At 37.2% G+C, this 22,548-nt stretch overlaps 1 protein-coding gene across 10 annotated transcripts in view; it reads left to right on the top strand.

Moving 5' to 3' along the window:
* Positions 1-22,548, top strand: part of TBC1D5 (TBC1 domain family member 5) — a 545,542-nt gene that overhangs the window by 191,507 nt on the left and 331,487 nt on the right. For all 10 annotated transcript variants that reach the window (XM_019810740.3, XM_045037659.1, XM_019810743.3 and 7 more), the window contains one exon: positions 2,122-2,253. In XM_019810740.3, coding sequence (XP_019666299.2) covers positions 2,157-2,253 — 97 coding nt within the window. In that variant the 5' untranslated portion in view covers positions 2,122-2,156. The remainder of the gene's footprint in view (positions 1-2,121; positions 2,254-22,548) is intronic.

The raw sequence follows: 22,548 nt of genomic DNA, 5'->3' as shown, positions 1-22,548 counted from the left end.
GCATTTGAGTTTGGTGGCTCTTCTCCATAGTAGAGGACTTTAATCTGATTATTCATTTGATCAGCAAAATTCATCAGATTCTGTTTTATAGTATATGTAACTGATCATTTACTTTTTCCTGTCCTCTACTGCATTATATTCCTCAGAATTCCTTCTGTATTGTAAGTGCTAAATATATGTTGATTGGTTTGCATACATAAGAAGCAAATATTGACAGTTGTCTAGATTTATGGATTTAGGATTTGATTTATGGCTTTAGAAATTCTTACTGTATGTTGACAACAAAAGTTTTCCGCCTTGTCTAGTGTTGGTTTTGCCTACCCCTTTGCTCTTGTTTTAGCCACAATCTAAGGTGGAGAGGATTTTTTACCATCTGATTATGAATGTGGGTGGGTGAGAGTTGGAGGGTTCTGGTAAAACTCAGAAAATGTACTAAGTATTTTGAAGAGTGAGAGCTTTAGGGAGAAACTAAGCAGGATAGAGGAGCATTTTATGTTGGGAAGAAAAGGATTTGTATATTCATGGGCTTTTCTGGAAACTTTCCTCCATAATTGTCTCCCTATCCTGTAAAATTATGTACTCATTTTGGTTGGTCTTGCTTTTCCATCAGTTTTCATTTATTCTTCCTATCATGTCTCCCCTCTCTTGAAACTTAAAATTTCATGTGTTAACATTATTTTGGATGAAAATTAGAGCCCAGTTTATATTTTTGGAAGATTATGACTTGAGAAGGTTATCTGTAGCTCATAGACATAGAAAATTTACAAGTAGTGTAGCTTAAACATGTAAAAATAATTAATATCTTTGTTTAAATTGGCATTGTCTATAGAAATCAGAATCAAGGAGAAAAACCTTCAAAACAATTTTAAAAATGTGGTTATTTATATAACTTTGCCTTTTTAAACATAGTAATACCAGGGGTAAAAGTCATAAAGTAGATATAGATATATTTGGGTGCATAGCAATGAAAAAGTTACTTATGTCACAGAAATACCATGTTATTTGAAGACAGACACACTCAGAAAAATATCTATATCACATGACAAAGGTTTAATATTCTTCATATTTAAAGCATGCTTATAAATTATGAAGACGATGATAATAATAAACTCCATCCACAAAAGATAATAAGTAAATGTCAGAGAAAACATATGAATCTTCAGTAATCTCACTAGTTATCAAGCAAATGCAATATAAAAATTGACTGTCACACTCGTCCGTAAAATGAATTACCCATTCCCTCTGTTAATGAGGGTCCAGGGGAATGAATTGTTCTGTATACAAATCTTTCTGGAGCATAATTTGCTAAAATATATCATAGAATATTATTTTTTTATATACATGTGTTGGTCCAGCAAAGACACTTTTAAGAATTTATCTTAAGGCAATAATCATAGATGTGACACAGAGATATTACTAAAGATATTCATTGGGAAACTGTTTATAGTGTTGAACAACTGAAAGCATTCTGTTTACTAATAAGGAATTGGTTATATAAACTGTTATAGCTATTTAATGGAATACTAGGGATCCATTTGAAGTTATAATATGGTCTTTTTTTATGGGGTAGAAAATACCCACAATAATTTATATAATCAGTATATTTAACATGGTAGATCACATTAAAATAAATTTGTTTTAAATGCCCAGAACAAAGTCAGAAAGGATATGTGTAATAAACTGAAATGTTAACAGGGGTGTTTTTAGTTAATACAATTATGAATGATTTTATTTTGCTAAATTTTCTGTATTTTGAAAGTTTCTATTGTAAATGTGTGTTATTTCGGCAGTGAAACAAAAGAATGTTATAAATGGTCCGGTGATTTAACTTACAGTTTGACTTTTTGTGCAGAAGTTTATTGAAAATAAGTGTGATTGAACATTGAGGTAATGGTTACCAAGGAAGTTCAGATTTGGGGAGAAATTATTGAAATGGAAATTTTGTGCCAGTTTTCACTTCTTTGCATATTTCTGCCAATGTGTTGTAACAGACCCTGAAGCCTGTGGAAAACTTGTTAATGTCTGTAATGCTCATTTAATCATTTCAATGTTGTATTTATTCCCAGTCATAGCAAAAAGAAAAAGTATAATTTTCCTTTTTTTTTTTTTTTAATCTCCCAGGTAGTCACTTTCAGTGACATTGTTCGGTTCTCACAATGTATCATTCCTTATCTGAAACTAGACATCCTCTGCAGCCAGAAGAACAGGAAGTGGGCTTTGACCCCTTGTCAAGTTACTCAAACAAGTCTGGAGGTGAGTTTTGTATGCAGATACATTCTGTGGTTACTGGGAAATGTAGCAGAGAGCCTCCAGTTAGTTCTGCCTACCTTATGTGTGTAATTCTTTAGATGAAGCTGAACAGGGCAACATGAAGCACACTTCCCTGGATAGGTGGAGAGCACTCTGACAGTAATGAACACCACAAAACATCAACTTTCAATTATAGACAGAAGCATTAGCCAAATGTTTAATGCACCGTCATTCTTTAAAAAAAAAAATCATGATCTTAAATAATTACTTCAGCATAAGGATGTTGAAATCAAAATGGCCTTTGTCAAACATCTTTTAAAGAAGTCTAGCTTTTTGTGTTGATTTTGCAGGGATTTTTTTTTTGTCTTTTGAAGCAAGTTGACCTTATTCCAGGATAAAGATTTGTCTGATTCTTTTTTTTCACCACTAATTAAAATTTGTGTCCTACTTTAAAGATCTATGCATTGAAATTGTTAAAAAGAGACTGTTAAAAGTAAACTGTATTCAGGGTCTACCCTATCAAAATTTATCAAATATGTATGTTTCAGAATTCAGTGTTGTTTTCTCAATATTAGTAATAATATAGTATCTTAAAAGGAAGCAGTTTATGCAGATTCCTAAAGCCTTATCCTTGTTTTTGGTTGATTCATTGACTCAAGTAACTACTTAAAATTTTTCAGTCATGACGTACATATATCAGGATTATGAGATTGATTTTAAAAAATCATAACTGGTCAAAGTGATTCACATGTGTTTTGTATACTTCAGGTACAGTTTTTTTTTTTCTGTATTGGCATAAAGGTCTGCTATTGTGTTTTGGGAATTTAAAACCAATGATTGATGTTTTAAAGTGGTTATTTCTTTAGTGATTAAGCCTTGACTTTATGGAGTGCATTTATGTTTTTTGTGCATTTTTACTGCCTTCTGTGTCATACAAATTCCATTGTTATTTTTGATGAAAATGATATAATTTGTCTTACAACTTATTTTTGTGATTTTACTTTTTATTTTCATATGTGCATTTATGAAAAGGTCACAAAAAGACTGTTGTTCAAAGTTTTGATCATATGAAAAAATTGTTATTGTCTCATTTTCATTTCAGCATCTTAAACATTTCAGTGGTAAGAATACATCTCCTAGTGATGTTTGTTTTTTAAACATAATACCTGTAAGAAACACTAATAATTAAGTCAAATTATTTCACAACCACTTCAAATTATTTCACAAGTCAGTATTTTAAAAGAAAAAATATTTTTGTGATAAGTATATAAAATAATTTCACCAAAATTTTCTGATTTATGTGCTTATTTTAGAACAGCGTGTGTGTGTGTGTGTGTGTGTGTGTGTGTGCGCGCGCGCATATTTTTCCTGGCCTACTTCATTAAACACTGAGGTTCTATTTTTTTTAACTGGTTAAAAAACATTTTAAATTAATTTTATCCTTTATTGTTTGCAGGAATGAGTAGTTACCTTTACTGAAAAGGCTTTTCGTTTATATCCTAGCCTAACATTTCTATGACATACAAAGTTATTAGGACTGAATTGATGTTTAAAAGTGCCATTAATTCATTTACCCCAAATGTTCATTAACAATGTAAATGTATGCTGATGTTCTATGAGACAAGGAAGTGACTAATGACTCTTCCAACTAACAACACTTAAAATGAATAGAAACTTTAGATAGCTAATCTTGAAGTAATCAAGACCCTCATTCAGCTTGGCATCTCTGTATGCTCTAAAACAGCTGTCAACTGTTAAAAATATATACAAAACACACATACGCACACGCACATGCAGAAAGAATGATATGTAAATATCTAGTTCTTGAAAGCCATAAAGGTTACTAACCGTAGTGGGTTTTGTGCATTGTATATGTAAATATTTTATATGAAGCATCTATTTCATCTTCTCAGATTTCCTTTTAGCAGAAAAACATGTGTTGCATTTTAATAGGGTTGTCATATTTATTTGAAGAATCATCACCTTTCTGGTATGTTTGTTTATTTTAATATATGTATTTCATGGGGTTCTCCACGTATTTGAAGCCGGTTACACATTTTTCCCACCAGGGAATTTATGGCAAATGGAGGACTCATTTTGTAAGTAGTCAGGCACTGGACTTAATCAGTGATTTCCCTGTGTGCAAGGCGTGGGTTTTTGGTCTTGTTTTTAATTCCTGTTACAGATTCCATAAGTAAACAAATGAGTCTTTAATTTCTCAAAACTGAAATTTTAACATTTATAAAGAAACAGTATATTATTGAGTTAAATGATCCTGGGTATTCTGGAAAGGATAAATAATAATAGCCACATAATTGGAATAATAAAGAGAAAACGGTTTCTCATTGGTTTATTTTCATGGATGGTGGAGGAAGGTGGGTGAGATCAGAAAAAAGACCTGTTTGGATATATACATGCAGAATTTTCCATGGGAATCAAACTTTTAACTGCTTGAATTTCTTTTTCAAATAGAGAGTAGCATAGAAATTATGACATTTTTCTCTGGGCCCTATTTGGTCATATACATAGTTTACTACTTTAAATTTCAAGATCTTTGATCAAAGGGCATTAATTAGTAATTGGCAAGCTACCTGTAATTCAGTTGAAACTATTAAAAAAAACCCAAAATGTTTGTTCAACTATTCATGATTATTCATTGTAGGAAAAGAACATTTTCCTCTATTAAGTCTCTTTTGAGAATAGCACTTTGTTACATATTGCCAGAGTTTTTAGCTTCAATTTTATATGCCTTCTTACTTACAGCTTTTATAGTATTCAGATAATTACTTAATGTAATGCTTTTTATATAATATCTGTTTCAAAGCTTTCTTTCTATTTTCACGGATAAAATATTTAGTAACCTAACTAAAAAAAAAAATCCAAGACATTCAGAATATCCTGCCTACTCCATTTTTGACTCTTGTAATTTTGTTTTTGTCCTCAGTCTTCTTTTCTTTCTGCTATAATATCATAGAATTGTAGAACTACACGGAGTGCCTGGCTTTATTGCTAAATGAGTTGGTATTAATTAAAATAGTTCACTGAAGTTGATATAATAAAATGATGCAGCCCTATTGTGATCTTTAATATTGTTTTCCATATAGTAGAAGTGGATTTAGATTTGAGTAAAAGATGAATTTGTTTTGGGAAGATACCTGACAAAAGTATAGGATGCTGTCTAAGTTATTTTATACCCTGCCTTTGTTCTAATTATAATTAGCAGGAGTCATTTTAGGGAGGGAAGAAAATCTTCCTTCCCTGGCTTACAGCTTTTAAGTGGTAAAAGCTGTATTTCCATTTATTTCCATTGCACTAAAAATAAAATCCGAACTCTTGACCATGATGTTCATGGCTGTCCTGCCTGTCTGGGCATGATCAGATGTGCTAAGCCAGTTCTAAACTCTGGGCCTTCCCACATGCCATTGTTCTCTGACATTATTCTTTAATCCTTCACAGCACTCATCCTTAAATGTAACCCTACATTTATTTGTTTCATTGTTTATTGTTTGTCTCCTTGTCTAAGTGTAAGCTGTATGAGGGCAGGAACTATTGTATACCTATTGGCCCGTGGACACTACTGAATTAACTAACAGATGAATGAATTGTGTTTTACCAGTCTAAATTCCTTCACTTACTTTGATTCCTTCAATAATTATTCCATGTATCTTTTTTTCCATCTACTTTTCTCCTTTGTGTCTTAAGTTGTAATGTATGAAGTCTGTTTTATCCCCTGATTATTTTAGTACTTTAATTTTGTTTCCTTTAGGGCTTAAAAAGTCAGTATAATCTCCTCTCTTCCTTTGGTCTCATTGACCTCTCCTTCTTTGAAATCCTTCTTAAAATTCACTTCTTCCATTTTTTGTTTCATTATGACCAAAATCAAAATTTCCATAAGGAACAAATGGAGAGAGCTTTCTGGCAAATAAAGGTCAACTGTGATATCCTTATGAACCCACAGGAAACATTATTTAGCAAGGGAAAACTAAGGAAATAAATGATTATTTGTTCAAGATATTTGTGGCCATAACATGGCAGCATAGACCAAAGTATACTTACATTTAATATATATGCTTCATATATGTAGCTCTTAGTGAAAATTCTAGAAGACACTGTTCTTAATTTTTGGTTTATACAACTTACCAATACAAATATTGTTAACTTTGCATATGAAACATTGTGGAATCAACACCTATTGTGGTATAGGCTTTTCTTAAGTTTGCATCACTTCTAAAGTTTGTTGTCATTCAATAAATATTTATTGAATATGTTTCAAATGATGGAGATAATTTATACATTGGAAAAGATAAACATAACTCCGAGTGTTAGTTGTAATGGTTAATAGACAGGGTTGGGGGACCAGGAAGAGAAAAGTAAGTGGCCAGTTAAAATGGAGAATGTAAGTACTTTCCAAAAGTAACTAATAGTATGCTGAGGTAACATAAATTTGTGGTAGTTGTGGGTCAAGGAAGGTGTGATATCTAAGACACGATCTGGAGCTGTTTGGGTGGCTCACTGGGTTAAACATCCCCCTTCTGCTCAGGTCATGATCTCATAGTTGGTTAGTTCAGGCCCCGCATCAGGTGAGCATGAGCCCCCCATCGGGTAAGCGCTGGCCCAGCTTCTGGTGAGCTTGAGCCCTGCTTTGGGTGAGCCCCATTTCTCTCTCTCTCTCTCTCTGTCTCTCTGTCTCTCTCTCTCTCTGTGTTTGCCCCTTGCTCACTTGCATACTCTCTCTCAAAAAAAAAAAAAAAAGAAGAAGAAGAAGAAAAAATAAAAAAATAAAGACACAACCTGAAAGATGAGTAGCTGTTAGCCAGTTAGCCAGTGAGTAAAGAGTATGTGCTACGTGATTGCCTTTTCTACCTTTTTCAGTGTGGTTGGAGGCTAGCATTCAAAGGAGGAATGGCCACAAATGAGACTGATGACCAGGGCCAGGAAGCCACTTGATCCTAAGAACAGTAAGCAGTCTAGTGAAGGAATCTTATTGCCAGAATTACATTTTAACAAGATTATTATGGCTACAGTGAAGAAGTCATTGCATTGTTCTAGGTAAGAAATCATAGTGGCCTATATTGGGAAAGTATAGAACTGGAAATGGAGAGAAGTGGAATCGTTTGAGAGATATTTAGTAGGTAGAATTGACAGCACTTGATATTTGGATATAAGGAAGTGATAAGGGTGAGAAGCTTGAAGTGACATTCAGCTTTGCGAGTTGACCAGTTCTGTGATAATGCCTGTATTGAGATAAGGATCTCTACAAGGAGGAACTTTATGTGATGCAGGTAGAATGGGGGTTGGCAAAGAAGATTGTAAGTTTAGTTTCATGTGTGAGTTAGAAGCGCCTTATGACATTCAGATGAAGACATCCTGAAGATTTTGATATATGGGTCTAAAACTTAGTGTACAGGTTTGGGCTGGAGATAAAGATTTTCAGCTTAAGTGTGGTAGCAAAATACAGTGTGAATGATTGTGATCACCCAATAACGGCACCTAGTGTGAGAAGAGGACCTGGAAGCAGTCTTAAGGAAAGCCAGTTGAAAGACCTTGTAGCAGAGGAGGGTATTGTAAAGGAGACTAAGAAAGAGTGGCTAGAGAAGTAGTAGGAAAACGAGGAGAGTGTGGAGTCAAAGAAGCCAAGATGTTAAGCAGAAAATAAACAAAACCGCCCAAGGTTAGCTAAAGGTTTAAGCAAATAGAAGTATGCACAGGATAGAGTCATTGTAACAAAATGACAAGCAGAGTGCTCTGTAATCTCAAGAATCCACAGTCTTGAGTACTCTATATTCATAACTGTAATTTATATTACAAATAAACTAATCATGCTCTGTACTAAACAGGTATGAGGAATAGAGGGAAAAGTAATGGTAGTACTTGAAAAATTTTAAATCAGTGGAAGAAATGTCTGAGGGTCTTGGAAATGTGCAGTCTAGAGCCAAGATGGAGGGATTTGTAGACAGAGAGGGGTCATTATTTTCATCGTAATAATAGGAGGGAAGGGGAAAAGAAGATAAATTTAAATACAGTAGGTTCATTAGTTCAATAACAGAGTTCAGGGCAATATCAATGATGTTTTAATCTCTTTGATAAGTTACGGTGAAGTGATTTGCTGAAAGTCAGTGATAAGATGAAGTATTTGAAGATTTGTGGAGAGTGACAAAGGTTAGGATGATTTGATAAAGAATATATAACCTTGGGGACCAAGTTGAGATAAGACATCATAATTTATAGGCATACAAGCTTATAAATTTGCATGGTTATGTCCAATATAACTCAGCACCTAGGATTTGGTTACAAAGAAAAGCAGTCCTGGGACAAAAGGTATAGGAGGTACACACAAGCAAGGAAGTAGATGCTGGAAGAATTTATTGATGGTTTGAGAATATAAGAAAGTTTACTATCATGGAAGGAGATTATAAGAGGGCAGAGTAGAAAGTTTTGGAAGCGATGGAGGAGTCCAGGGAGATGAAGTATAGAGTAGTGTGGTGATGGGAGTTATGAAGGGGATATGGGAATAGTACATGAGTATTTGTTAATTTGATGGAACATTGTTAAGTGGTAACCAGCAAACTAGCTCCATACCTTCACTAATTCTCTGTAACAATCTGGATCTGCACTAATTTAGATAGGTTTTGGTTTGAAGTCTTTTTAAATTTAATCTTAAAGGCTTAATTTTTTTAAGAGCAGTTATAGATGCACAGCAAAATTAAGAGGAAGGAGATATTTCCCATCCACCCCCCAACAGAGTGGTACATTTATTACAACTGGTAACCTACATGGCACATCATAGTTACCCAAAGTCCATAGTGTACATTAAGATTGATTCTTGGTAGTGTATATTTTATGAGTTTAGACAAATGTATAAAGCATGCATCCATTGTTACAGTATCATACAGAGTATTTTCAAAAAATCCTCTGTGCTCAGTCTATTCATTCTTCCCCCAACCCCTGGCAAACACTCATTTTTTAAAAAATTTTTATTTATTTGAGAGAGAGTGAGTGTGAGTGAGTGGGGGAGGGGCAGAGAGAGAGGGAGACACAGAATCCAAAGTGGGCTCCAGACTCTGAACTGTCAGCACAGAAGTCACGAACTGTGAGATCATGACCTGAGCTGAAATCGGATGTTTAACCAACTGAGCCACCCAGGTGCCCCACTGATCTTTTTTTTTTTTTAATATATGAAATTTATTGTCAAATTGGTTTCCATACAACACCCAGTGTTCATCCCAAAAGGTGCCCTCCTCAATACCCATCACCCACCCTCCCCTCCCTCCCACCCCCCATCAACCCTCAGTTTGTTCTCAGTTTTTAAGAGTCTCTTATGCTTTGGCTCTCTCCCACTCTAACCTCTTTTTTTTTTTTTCCTTCCCCTCCCCCATGGGTTTCTGTTAAGTTTCTCAGGATCCACATAAGAGTGAAACCATATGGTATCTGTCTTTCTCTGTATGGCTTATTTCACTTAGCATCACACTCTCCAGTTCCATCCACGTTGCTACAAAAGGCCATATTTCATTTTTTCTCATTGCCACGTAGTATTCCATTGTGTATATAAACCACAATTTTTTTTATCCATTCATCCGTTGATGGACATTTAGGCTCTTTCCATAATTTGGCTATTGTTGAGAGTGCTGCTATAAACATTGGGGTACAAGTGCCCCTATGCATCAGTACTCCTGTATCCCTTGGATAAATTCCTAGCAGTGCTATTGCTGGGTCGTAGGGTAGGTCTATTTTTAATTTTCTGAGGAACCTCCACACTGCTTTCCAGAGCGGCTGCACCAATTTGCATTCCCACCAACAGTGCAAGAGGGTTCCCGTTTCTCCACATCCTCTCCAGCATCTATAGTCTCCTGATTTGTTCATTTTGGCCACTCTGACTGGCGTGCGGTGATATCTGAGTGTGGTTTTGATTTGTATTTCCCTGATAAGGAGCGACGTTGAACATCTTTTCATGTGCCTGTTGGCCATCCGGATGTCTTCTTTAGAGAAGTGTCTATTCATGTTTTCTGCCCATTTCTTCACTGGGTTATTTGTTTTTTGGGTGTGGACTTTGGTGAGCTCTTTATAGATTTTGGATACTAGCCCTTTGTCCGATATGTCATTTGCAAATATCTTTTCCCATTCCGTTGGTTGCCTTTTAGTTTTGTTGGTTGTTTCCTTTGCTGTGCAGAAGCTTTTTATCTTCATAAGGTCCCAGTAGTTCATTTTTGCTTGTAATTCCCTTGCCTTTGGAGATGTGTCAAGTAAGAAATTGCTACGGCTGAGGTCAGAGAGGTCTTTTCCTGCTTTCTCCTCTAGGGTTTTGATGGTTTCCTGTCTCACATTCAGATCCTTTATCCATTTTGAGTTTATTTTTGTGAATGGTGTGAGAAAGTGGTCTAGTTTCAACCTTCTGCATGTTGCTGTCCAGTTCTCCCAGCACCATTTGTTAAACAGACTGTCTTTTTTCCATTGGATGTTCTTTCCTGCTTTGTCAAAGATGAGTTGGCCATACGTTTGTGGGTCTAGTTCTGGGGTTTCTATTCTATTCCATTGGTCTATGTGTCTGTTTTTGTGCCAATACCATGCTGTCTTGATGATGACAGCTTTGTAGTAGAGGCTAAAGTCTGGGATTGTGATGCCTCCTGCTTTGGTCTTCTTCAAAATTACTTTGGCTATTCGGGGCCTTTTGTGGTTCCATATGAATTTTAGGATTGCTTGTTCTAGTTTTGAGAAGAATGCTGGTGCAATTTTGATTGGGATTGCATTGAATGTGTAGATAGCTTTGGGTAGTATTGACATTTTGACAATATTTATTCTTCCAATCCATGAGCAGGGAATGTCTTTCCATTTCTTTAAATCTTCTTCAATTACCTTCATAAGCTTTCTATAGTTTTCAGCATACAGATCTTTTACATCTTTGGTTAGATTTAATCCTAGGTATTTTATGCTTCTTGGTGCAATTGTGAATGGGATCAGTTTCTTTATTTGTCTTTCTGTTGCTTCATTGTTAGTGTATAAGAATGCAACTGATTTCTGTACGTTGATTTTGTATCCTGCAACTTTGCTGAATTCATGTATCAGTTCTAGCAGACTTTTGGTGGAGCCTATCGGATTTTCCATGTATAATATCATGTCATCTGCAAAAAGTGAAAGCTTGACTTCATCTTTGCCAATTCTGATGCCTTTGATTTCCTTTTGTTGTCTGATTGCTGATGCTAGAACTTCCAGCACTATGTTAAACAACAGCAGTGAGAGTGGGCATCCCTGTCGTGTTCCTGATCTCAGGGAAAAAGCTCTCAGTTTTTCCCCGTTGAGGATGATGTTAGCTGTGGGCTTTTCATAAATGGCTTTTATGATCTTTAAGTATGTTCCTTCTATCCTGACTTTCTCGAGGGTTTTTATTAAGAAAGGGTGCTGGATTTTGTCAAAGGCCTTTTCTGCATCGATTGACAGGATCATATGGTTCTTCTCTTTTTTTTTGTTAATGTGATGTATCACGTTGATTGATTTGCGAATGTTGAACCAGCCCTGCATCCCAGGAATGAATCCCACTTGATCCAGGTGAATAATTCTTTTTATATGCCGTTGAATTTGATTTGCTAGTATCTTATTGAGAATTTTTGCATCCATATTCATCAGGGATATTGGCCTGTAGTTCTCTTTTTTTACTGGGTCTCTGTCTGGTTTAGGAATCAAAGTAATACTGGCTTCATAGAATGAGTCTGGAAGTTTTCCTTCCCTTTCTATTTCTTGGAATAGCTTGAGAAGGATAGGTATTATCTCTGCTTTAAACGTCTGGTAGAACTCCCCTGGGAAGCCATCTGGTCCTGGACTCTTCTTTGTTGGGAGATTTTTGATAACCGATTCAATTTCTTCGCTGGTTATGGGTCTGTTCAAGCTTTCTATTTCCTCCTGATTGAGTTTTGGAAGAGTGTGGGTGTTTAGGAATTTGTCCATTTCTTCCAGGTTGTCCAGTTTGTTGGCATATAATTTTTCATAGTATTCCCTGATAATTGTTTGTATCTCTGAGGGATTGGTTGTAATAATTCCATTTTCATTTATGATTTTATCTATTTGGGTCATCTCCCTTTTCCTTTTGAGAAGCCTGGCTAGAGGTTTGTCAATTTTGTTTATTTTTTCAAAAAACCAACTCTTGGTTTCGTTGATCTGCTCTACAGTTTTTTGAGATTCTGTATTGTTTATTTCTGCTCTGATTTTTATTATTTCTCTTCTTCTGCTGGGATTAGGCTGCCTTTGCTGTTCTGCTTCTATTTCCTTTAGGTGTGCTGTTAGATTTTGTATTTGGGGTTTTTCTTGTTTCTTGAGATAGGCCTGGATTGCAATGTATTTTCCTCTCAGGACTGCCTTCGCTGCATCCCAAAGCGTTTGGATTGTTCTATTTTCATTTTTGTTTGTTTCCATATATTTTTTAATTTCTTCTCTAATTGCCTGGTTGACCCACTCATTCGTTAGTAGGGTGTTCTTTAACCTCCATGCTTTTGGAGGTTTTCCAGACTTTTTCCTGTGGTTGATTTCAAGCTTCATAGCATTGTGGTCTGAAAGTACGCATGGTATTATTTCAATTCTTGTAAACTACTGAAGGGCTGTTTTGTGACCCAGTATATGATCTATCTTGGAGAATGTTCCATGTGCACTCGAGAAGAAAGTATATTCTGTTGCTTTGCGATGCAGAGTTGTAAATATATCTGTCAAGGTCATCTGATCCAATGTATCATTCAGGGCCCTTGTTTCTTTATTGACCGTGTGTCTAGATGATCTATCCATTTCTGTAAGTGGGGTGTTAAAATCCCCTGCAATTACCACATTCTTATCAATAAGGTTGCTTATGTTTATGAGTAATTGTTTTATATATTTGGGGGCTCCGGTATTCGGCGCATAGACATTTATAATTGTTAGTTCTTCCTAATGGATAGATCCTGTAATTATTATATAATGCCCTTCTTCATCTCTTGTTACAGCCTTTAATTTAAAGTCTAGTTTGTCTGATATAAGTATGGCTACTCCAGCTTTCTTTTGGCTTCCAGTCGCATGATAAATAGTTCTCCATCCCCTCACTCTCAATCTAAAGGTGTCCTCAGGTCTAAAGTGAGTCTCTTGTAGACAGCAAATAGATGGGTCTTGTTTTTTTTATCCATTCTGATACCCTGTGTCTTTTGGTTGGCGCATTTAATCCATTTACATTCAGTGTTATTATAGAAAGATACGGGTTTAGAGTCATTGTGATGTCTGTATGTTTTATGCTTGTAGTGATGTCTCTGGTACTTTGTCTCACAGGGTCCCCCTTAGGGTGTCTTGTAGGGCTGGTTTAGTGGCGATGAATTCCTTCAGTTTTTGTTTGTTTGGGAAGACCTTTATCTGTCCTTCTATTCTAAATGACAGACTTGCTGGGTAAAGGATTCTCGGCTGCATATTTTTTCTGTTTAGCACACTGAAGATCTCGTGCCAATTCTTTCTGGCCTGCCAAGTTTCAAAAGAGAGATCAGTCACGAGTCTTATAGGTCTCCCTTTATATGTGAGGGCATGTTTATCCCTTGCTGCTTTCAGAATTTTCTCTTTATCCTTGTATTTTGCCAGTTTCACTATGATATGTCGTGCAGAAGATCGATTCAAGTTACGTCTGAAGGGAGTTCTCTGTGCCTCTTGGATTTCAATGCCTTTTTCCTTCCCCAGTTCAGGGAAGTTCTCAGCTATTATTTCTTCAAGTACCCCTTCAGCACCTTTCCCTCTCTCTTCCTCCTCTGGGATACCAATTATGTGTATATTATTTCTTTTTAGTGTATCACTTAGTTCTCTAATTTTCCCCTCATACTCCTGGATTTTTTTATCTCTCTTTTTCTCAGCTTCCTCTTTTTCCATAACTTTATCTTCTAGTTCGCCTATTCTCTCCTCTGCCTCTTCAATCCGAGCCGTCGTCGTTTCCATTTTGTTTTGCATTTCATTTAAAGCACTTTTCAGCTCCTCGTGACTGTTCCTTAGTCCCTTGATCTCTGTAGCAAGAGATTCTCTGCTGTCCTCTATACTGTTTTCAAGCCCAGCGATTAATTTTATGACTATTATTCTAAATTCACTTTCTGTTATATTATTTAAATCCTTTTTGATCAGTTCATTAGCTGTTGTTATTTCCTGGAGATTCTTCTGAGGGGAATTCTTCCGCTTGGTCATTTTGGATAGTCCCTGGCGTGGTGAGGACCTGCAGGGCACTTCCCCTGTGTTGTGGTGTATAACTGGAGTTGGTGGGCGGGGCCGCAGTCAGACCTGATGTCTGCCCCCAGCCCACCGCTGGGGCCACAGTCAGACTGGTGTGTGCCTTCTCTTCCCCTCTCCTAGGGGCAGGATTCACTGTGGGGTGGTGTGGCCCGTCTGGGCTACTTGCACACTGCCAGGCTTGTGATGCTGGGGATCTGGCGTATTAGCTGGGGTGGGTAGGCAAGGTGCACGTGAGCAGGAGGGGCAGGCTTAGATCGCTTCTCCTTAGGTGATCCTCTTCAGGAGGGGCCCTGTGGCAGCGGGAGGGAGTCAGATCCGCTGCCGGAGGTTTGGCTCCGCAGAAGCACAGAGTTGGGTGTTTGCGCGGAGCGAGCAAGTTCCCTGGCAGGAACTGGTTCTCTTTGGGATTTTGGCTGGGGGATGGGTGGGGGAGATGGCGCTGGCAAGCGCCTTTGTTCCCCACCAAACTGAGCTCTGTCCTCCGGGGGCTCAGCAGCTCTCCCTCCCTTTGTCCTCCAGCCTTCCCGCTTTCCGAGCAGAGCTGTTAACTTATGACCTCCCAGACGCTACGTCGCGCTTGCTGTCAGAACACAGTCCGTCAGGCCCCTCCGCTTTTGCAAGCCAGACTCGGGGGCTCTGCTTGGCCGGCAAGCTGCCCCTCCGCCCCGGCTCCCTCCTGCCAGTCCGTGGAGCGCGCACCGCCTCGCCGCCCTTCCTACCCTCTTCCATGGGCCTCTTGTCTGCGCTTGGCTCCGGAGACTCCGTTCTGCTAATCCTCTGGCGGTTTTCTGGGTTATTTAGGCAGGTGTAGGTGGAATCTAAGTGATCAGCAGGACGCGTGGTGAGCCCAGCGTCCTCCTACGCCGCCATCTTCCCTCTCCGCCCCACTGATCTTTTTACTTTTACAAAGTTTTGCAAGAAGTATCTTTTTTTTTTAATTTTTTTTCCCAACGTTTATTTATTTTTGGGACAGAGAGAGACAGAGCATGAACGGGGTAGGGGCAGAGAGAGAGGGAGACACAGAATTGGAAACAGGCTCCAGGCTCTGAGCCATCAGCCCAGAGCCTGACGCGGGGCTCAAACTCCCGGACCGCGAGATCGTGACCTGGCTGAAGTCGGACACTTAACCGACTGCGCCACCCAGGCGCCCCAAGAAGTATCTTTTTAATAAAAAATTCTTCATGGAGCCCAAGTGTTCATCGATAGATAAATGGATAAAGAAAACACAAATACACACAAACACATAAACTGAATATTATTCAGCCATAACAAAGAATGGAATCTTGCCATTTGCAACAACTTGGATAGAGAGTATAATGCTAAGCAGAATAAGTCAGAGAAAGACAGATAGCATATGATCTCACCCATATGTGGAATTTAAGACATAAATCAAGTAAGCAGAAGAAAAAAAAAGACAAACCAAGAAATAGACTCTTAAGTATGGAGAAGAAACTGATGGTTACTACAGGGGAGGTGGGTGGGGAGAGGGTGACATAGGTGATAGGAATTAAAGAGTACACTTATAATGAAAAGTAATCAAATACAAAAAATAAAGCAACGTCTTTTAAAAAAATTTTTTGTAGTTATCAAGGTAAAAGGCAGGTTAGTGAGATGAAAACTGTAAGGCTATAAAGCCATCAAGAAAAATGGGAGCTTTGTTGAAGGTAAAGATTGTTAAATAGGGTGACTTGGAAGTTCTTCAGTAACAACAACAAAGATAAATAAAATGATGGTTTAAAACCTGTCTTCTTGAGGCGCCTGCGTGGCTCAGTCGGTTAAGCGTCTGACTTCAGCTCAGGTCATGATCTCACAGTTCAGGGGTTTGAGCCCCATGTCCAGGCTCTGCCTGACAGCACGGAGCCTGCCTGTGATTCTCTCTTCTTCACTCCTCCTCAGCTCATGCGCATGCACGTGCTCTCTCTCTCTGTCAAAAATAAACATTTAAAAAAATATTTTAAAAATGTCTCCTTAAGAACAGATTTTGTTAAATGCTCTGACAATAGGTAGAAATGAAATTAGAGAGTGATGAATATGCCATGCCCAGTTTCTCTACATCAGGCTGTCCCAAGGGAAGTTGAAAGTGCAACATTTCAGCTTGAAAGGATGTGAGTTAGAGATCTGAGAGTCCTCCTTCAGAGGTAATCAGCTCAAAGTATGTGAGACAGATATTAATCCAAAGAAAGGAAAAGAGCTGAAGATTGCTATATAGAAATTCTCCATGATTAGAAATTGGGTAAATAGAATAGTATTAAAAAATATTGGAGGAATAGTTAAAGTAGGGGAAAGTTAGAGGAGTGCCAAAATTATAGAAACTACAGATATATGAGAGCTTCCAGAAGGTCCAAAGAGGTCGATGCTTCAAGGATTGCATAGGTTAAAGAGTACAAAAAGAGAAAATAAAGGATTTGGTGATTGGAAGAGTATTGATGATCTGTAATTATTGGTTAAGCCATTTTCAAGATACCATTAACTCATTTGAGTGGATGGAAGTGAACTAAAAATCTGATTCAGAATTAACATAAAAAGATAGCAGTTAAATGTCAGTGGCAAAATAGTTGAATAGTGAGGAAGGGCCGATTTACTTTTTAATATGAGATTTGGGTGTTTATACGTGAATATTATGTATTCATGCTCTCATGGTGAATTGAGATTTAGCAAGTTAGACGTTTTAACGTTAACAATGGCACTCACTTCTTGTAAAATGTAGATCCTTGAAATAAAAGACTTGTCTTCAGAACTTAATTCTGATCCTTTTTTTTCCCCATTGAGTTGTCCATTCCTTATTAATTGCATCTGGTTTTTAGTTTTATTTCAAATTTTCTTTTGGCATGGCAGTTCCCTTTATTTACCTGAAGAGAGAGGCTCTTTTAGAGTTGGGGTTTTGTGAAGAGTCATTGAGTCACCTTGTGGCTATACCTGACTGTTACTCATTTCCCAGGGTCTTAGGATCAAAGGAGACCTCACTCTTGTCCCTGGGGGAGACACAAACTATAGCCCTGCAAGAGTTCTTGGCGCTACCCCCTTGGGCACAAGTTGGTCTGCAAAGGAATGTTTCTTCTACCATGCTTCGTCAGCCTTTACCCCATTGGATCTCCACAAATGGGAGGTCATGTGCTGGTGGCTTTGGTTGCCTGGGTCTAGGAATAACTAGAGCAGATATAGGTGATTCAGAGCGGCAGTACTATCTTCAAACCTTAAAAAAAGATAGTCAAAAAACCCCACTTAGGTGAAATGATAGTGGATTTCTTATCAAAGAATTATGTTACTTGCTTTTACTAATTAGTGGGGCCAGAAAAGAGCCAGAGGAGAGCCAGAGTTTTGGCTGTTTAAATAATGCCAAATCCAGCTCTGAGCTCACAGGACTTAGAAAAGTATTTCGGACTTATCACCTGGCATCTCCTACAACAGCTCCTTCTTTTTCATTTACATATTAAAACAGATCCCCCTCCCCCATGGCGTAGTAGTGAAAGGAATAATTAGTCCCTTACAAGTACAATTCTCCAGGTCCTTCATGCTGAGTCTAACTCCTTTCGTAGCATTAACCAATTTTAAAAACTGTATCTATCTAAACTACTGTTTTTAAAGATCACAGGCTTTCTTACTTTGATTTTACTCAATTAGAGGTAAGAGTGGAATATCCAGGGAAGTTGAAATTGGAAGAAAACATTTAAATCTTACTCTGGGAGAATAATCCAGGACCTCTTCAATCCCTCTTCTGTATTTCTCCTGCTCTTCCTCTAGCGGAAATACCCCAAGACCTATTATTCCCAAGTTCAAATCCTCTCCTTTGCTGTGCTATGTAATACAACAGCCAGGTGTATTTTTCAAAAGAGCTTTTATATTTTGGTAAAATTCTCTTTTCACCTAATAGTAGTTAAAGAAAAACATTTAAATACCATTATACTTGGATATTCGTAAGTTTTTTTGTAGACTTAAGCACGTTGTGTGTTTCACTTAAAACACTCAATTTTTACAATTATTAAAGATCCAGTGATCTTGCTAAATAGTGAGGATGGAGAATAGTCAATTTACTGCACAGAGTTTTAATCTGTATTGCATTGGTAGATGTTGATACCTACTTCATATTTTAACAGTTTGGAAATTATGTAATTTGTAATAAGAAGAGGTAGCTACTTGGTTATTACTGTGATTTTCCTTCATATTTGTAAATGTAGATTTTTCTGTGGTTGTTCTCTAACATTATCCTTAAAAGATCTCTTTACAAAAGCTTTGAAAACATACTTTACCCTATTTATATATTGTTAATTTGATCTGAAGTATTTTTTTAATGTTTCTTTCTTTTTAATTTTTTAAATGTTTATTTTTGAGAGACAGAGAGAGAGAGAGAGTGAGAGTGTGTGTGGCGGAGGGGGAGGGCAGACAGAGAGACAGGGAGACACAGAATCTGAAGCAGGCTCCAGGCTCTGAGCTGCCAGCACAGAGCCCGATGCGGGGCTCAAACTCACGAACTGTGAGATCATGACCTGAGCTGAAGTCAGAAGCCTAACCTACTGGGCCACCCAGGTGCCCTTGATCTCAAGTATTTTTTATTCTTAACTTGTATTTTGCGAGTATTAAAAATAAGTTAGTTTGCTGTCACTATACTTTCGCTGTAAGGAGGCCTTGCTTATTAATTTAATAGGTGTTCTGAAATATGAAATCATTTGCATGTAATACTTGTACTTTACTCTGGAGTTTGACCATTTACTGCTCCTTGAATTTCCTGAGAAGGAATCCCATGTGTGGGATATAGGAAAGCACACGATCAGAAATATTATGTTAGCTTCAAACTCTTTTGTTTTCACATTTTAGGAAAATCTGAGTGTTTCAAATATAAGAAATTAAGAAGCTAGTAAGTCATAAAAATTGTAGTATCTCAAGTTATTTATTTTTTATTTTTTTAATATTTATTGTCACGTTAGCTAACATACAGTGTATACAGTGTGCTCTTGGCTTCAGGAGAAGATTTCCATGATTCATCACTTACATACAACACCCAGTGCTCATTCCAACAAGTGGCCTCCTCAATGCCCATCACCCATTTTCCCTGCCCCCACCCCCCATCAACCCTCAGTCTGTTCTCTGTATTTAAGCATCTCTTACGGTTTGCCTCCCTCTCTGTAACTATTTTTTTTCCTTCCCTTCCCCCATGGTCTTCTGTTAAGTTTCTATAGTTTTGCATATGAGTGAAAACATGATATTTGTCTTTCTCTGACTGATTTATTTCACTTAGCATAATACTCTCCAGTTCCATCCTTGTTGTTGAAAATGGCAAGATTTCATTCTTTTTCATTGCCAGGTAGTATTTCATTGTGTGTGTGTGTGTGTGTGTGTGTGTATATGTGTGTGTGTGTGTATATGTGTGTGTGTGTGTGTGTATATATGTATGTGTATGTATGTATATGTATACATATATATATGTATGCATACATATATATATGTATATATATACATATATATATGTATACATATACATACATACACATACACCACATCTTTATCCATTTATTAGTCAATGGACATTTGGGCTCTTCCCATAATTTGGCTATTATTGATAGTGCTGCTATAAACATTGGGGTACATGTGACCCTAGGAATTAGCACTCCTGTATGGTTCAAGTTATTTACTTTTATTATGCCTCCAGTATTAAACATATAATATATTTGAGTCTTTGGAAATGATTTTCTACCATTTCGTAATTATTGTATTCCTATACATTATAGTGATTGTTTTATCTTTTCAGAATGTACAAATACATTGTTTTAGTCAGAAAAACCACCCTCTAGCCTTAATTTATCAACAAACAGTGAGAATGAACTTTTACTTAATCAGGTCACATACATGGCAATGTGTGAACCAAATACATTTATGTTATGGGTATATGTGTGCTTAAATACTAATAATTCTCCTGCTTTCCCTTTTCTCCTCCTTTCATCTTCCAAATGTGGAGAGACTTAAATACAATTGACTTCCTAGCATTTTCATTGAGTGACAATTTTAATAGAATATGACTGATTTTGACCAAGCTTAGAACAGTGCTATCAGTTTGAATCTTTAATTAGTCTTGTGAATAGATCTGTTATTATGAAACTTAAGGTTTTTCCTTTCTTTCTTTCTTTTTCTTTTCTTTCTCCTCCTCCTCCTCCTCCTCCTCCTCCTCCTCCTCCTTCTCCTCCTCCTCCTCCTTCTCCTCCTCCTCCTCCTTCTCCTCCTCCTCCTCCTCCTCCTTCTCCTTCTTCAACTAAATTCTATGCCCAATTTGGGGCTTGAACTCATGACCCTGGGATCAAGAGTCATATGCTTTACTGACTGAGCCAGCCAGGAGCCCCTGAACTTAATAGGTTTTCAGTCAGATGTGTTGACATGACATGTTGACATTTTCGTGATACTCGATTAATGAATAGAGATTTATAGTGGCATATAGATTTTATCACACGCAGTAAGGGCTGTAGGCCACAGGACTTCTCATTCATTCATTAAAAAATAGTTATTGATCATCTAGTATTGGGAGATAAACTGTTAAACAAGTAGACTAAGTGCTTTCTCTCAGTAGAAATCACATTTTACCATGTGAATGGTAAAAAAAAAAAGTACGGAAATAAAAAATACATATATAAGAAGGTGATAAATACTAGGCAAAACATTAAAATAGGATAATCTTATGAGGAATGACTGGGTGCCTACTTCATATTGTCACAGATTTCTCTAAGAAGATGATATATCAGCTAGGTGTAAATGACAGATGAGAAGGAGCCAGGCATGCAAAATCGGTGAGAGAGAGAGAGAGAGAGAGAGAGAGAGAGAGAGAGAGAGAGAGAGAGAGATTGAGAGTGAGAAATATCAGTTCTGAAAAGGGGAAGAGTTCATACAGAGGAAGTCCCTAACCCAGTGTAGGAATAGGCCTGTCATATTCGAGGAATTGAAAAAGATCACTGTGGCTGGGCCATCGTGGGTGGCATGGCAGTGGCACAGGATGGGCCTAATAGGCAGAGGCCAGATTGAGGATTTTGTAAACCAAGCCGAGGAGTGTAGATTTTATTCTAAAGACTGGGAGTTATTTAACAGTCTGTATTGTTATCTCTGTTGAACAATTAAATTTGTTCTCAAGAAATGAGGACCATAACTATTTTTTTTATTTTAACGTTTATTTATTTTTGAGGGAGAGAAAGAAAGAATGAGAGCAAGGGAGGGGCAGAGAGAGCGGGAAACGCAGAATCTGAAGCAAGCTCCAGGCTCTGCGTTGTCAGCACAGAGCCCAATGCGGGGCTCAAATTCACGGACTGTGAAATCATGACCTGAGTTGGATGCTTAAATGACTGAGCCACCCAGGTGCCCGGGGCCATAACTATTTTTAAAATATGTATTCTTATGACTTGATACTAGGCATTTAGTAAGTAATGACTGATTTACACAGTTGTATGATTTTTAAAATATATTTTCACGTTGCAGTTCTCTGTACCAATCTTTATTGATTTCCTCATTCTCAACATTTTAACTATTTATAATGGTGAAGTAATTTCTGCTTAATCTGAGATAAAAGAATGCCTTAAAATTAGCCATTTATCTGAAACTCAGTTGCTTGTACATGTTCTCTTTAAGGCCCTGCTATGGGTATTAAAATACTAATATTAAATGCAGTCTAGTATGACCTTTTCTATATGACCTATTGTGTGTGTGTGAGAGAGAGGGAGAGAGAGACAGAAAAAGAGAGAGAGAGAGAGAGAGAGGGAGGGACAGAGACAGAGACCTTGGGGGTGGGGGCACATAATCATTATTTTCTCTTTGCTGATGTAATGGAAAATTTGCTCCTCTAGGACATATTAGAACAATGTATTTAATGCTCTTCAATTTAATTTGCTAGTATCACAATTAATACAATTAAGGTCACTTGAAATGAAACTATTAACAAATTGAGTAATTTACTTTAACAATGTCAATGTGTTCTCACAATTAGATTTGCTTTAATTAGTGTACAAGCTATTATTTAATAGCATACTTCACATAGAAAAATGTAATAATGTATTCTCGGTTTCTTGTAACAGAAAGAAAGAAACTTTTAATGGACTGAGTGATTTTGTGGAAGAGCTGCTA

This window comes from Felis catus, chromosome C2 (assembly GCF_018350175.1).
Source record: "Felis catus isolate Fca126 chromosome C2, F.catus_Fca126_mat1.0, whole genome shotgun sequence".
Taxonomy (NCBI): Eukaryota; Metazoa; Chordata; class Mammalia; order Carnivora; family Felidae; genus Felis; species Felis catus.
This window is presented reverse-complemented; position numbering and strand designations above follow the sequence as displayed.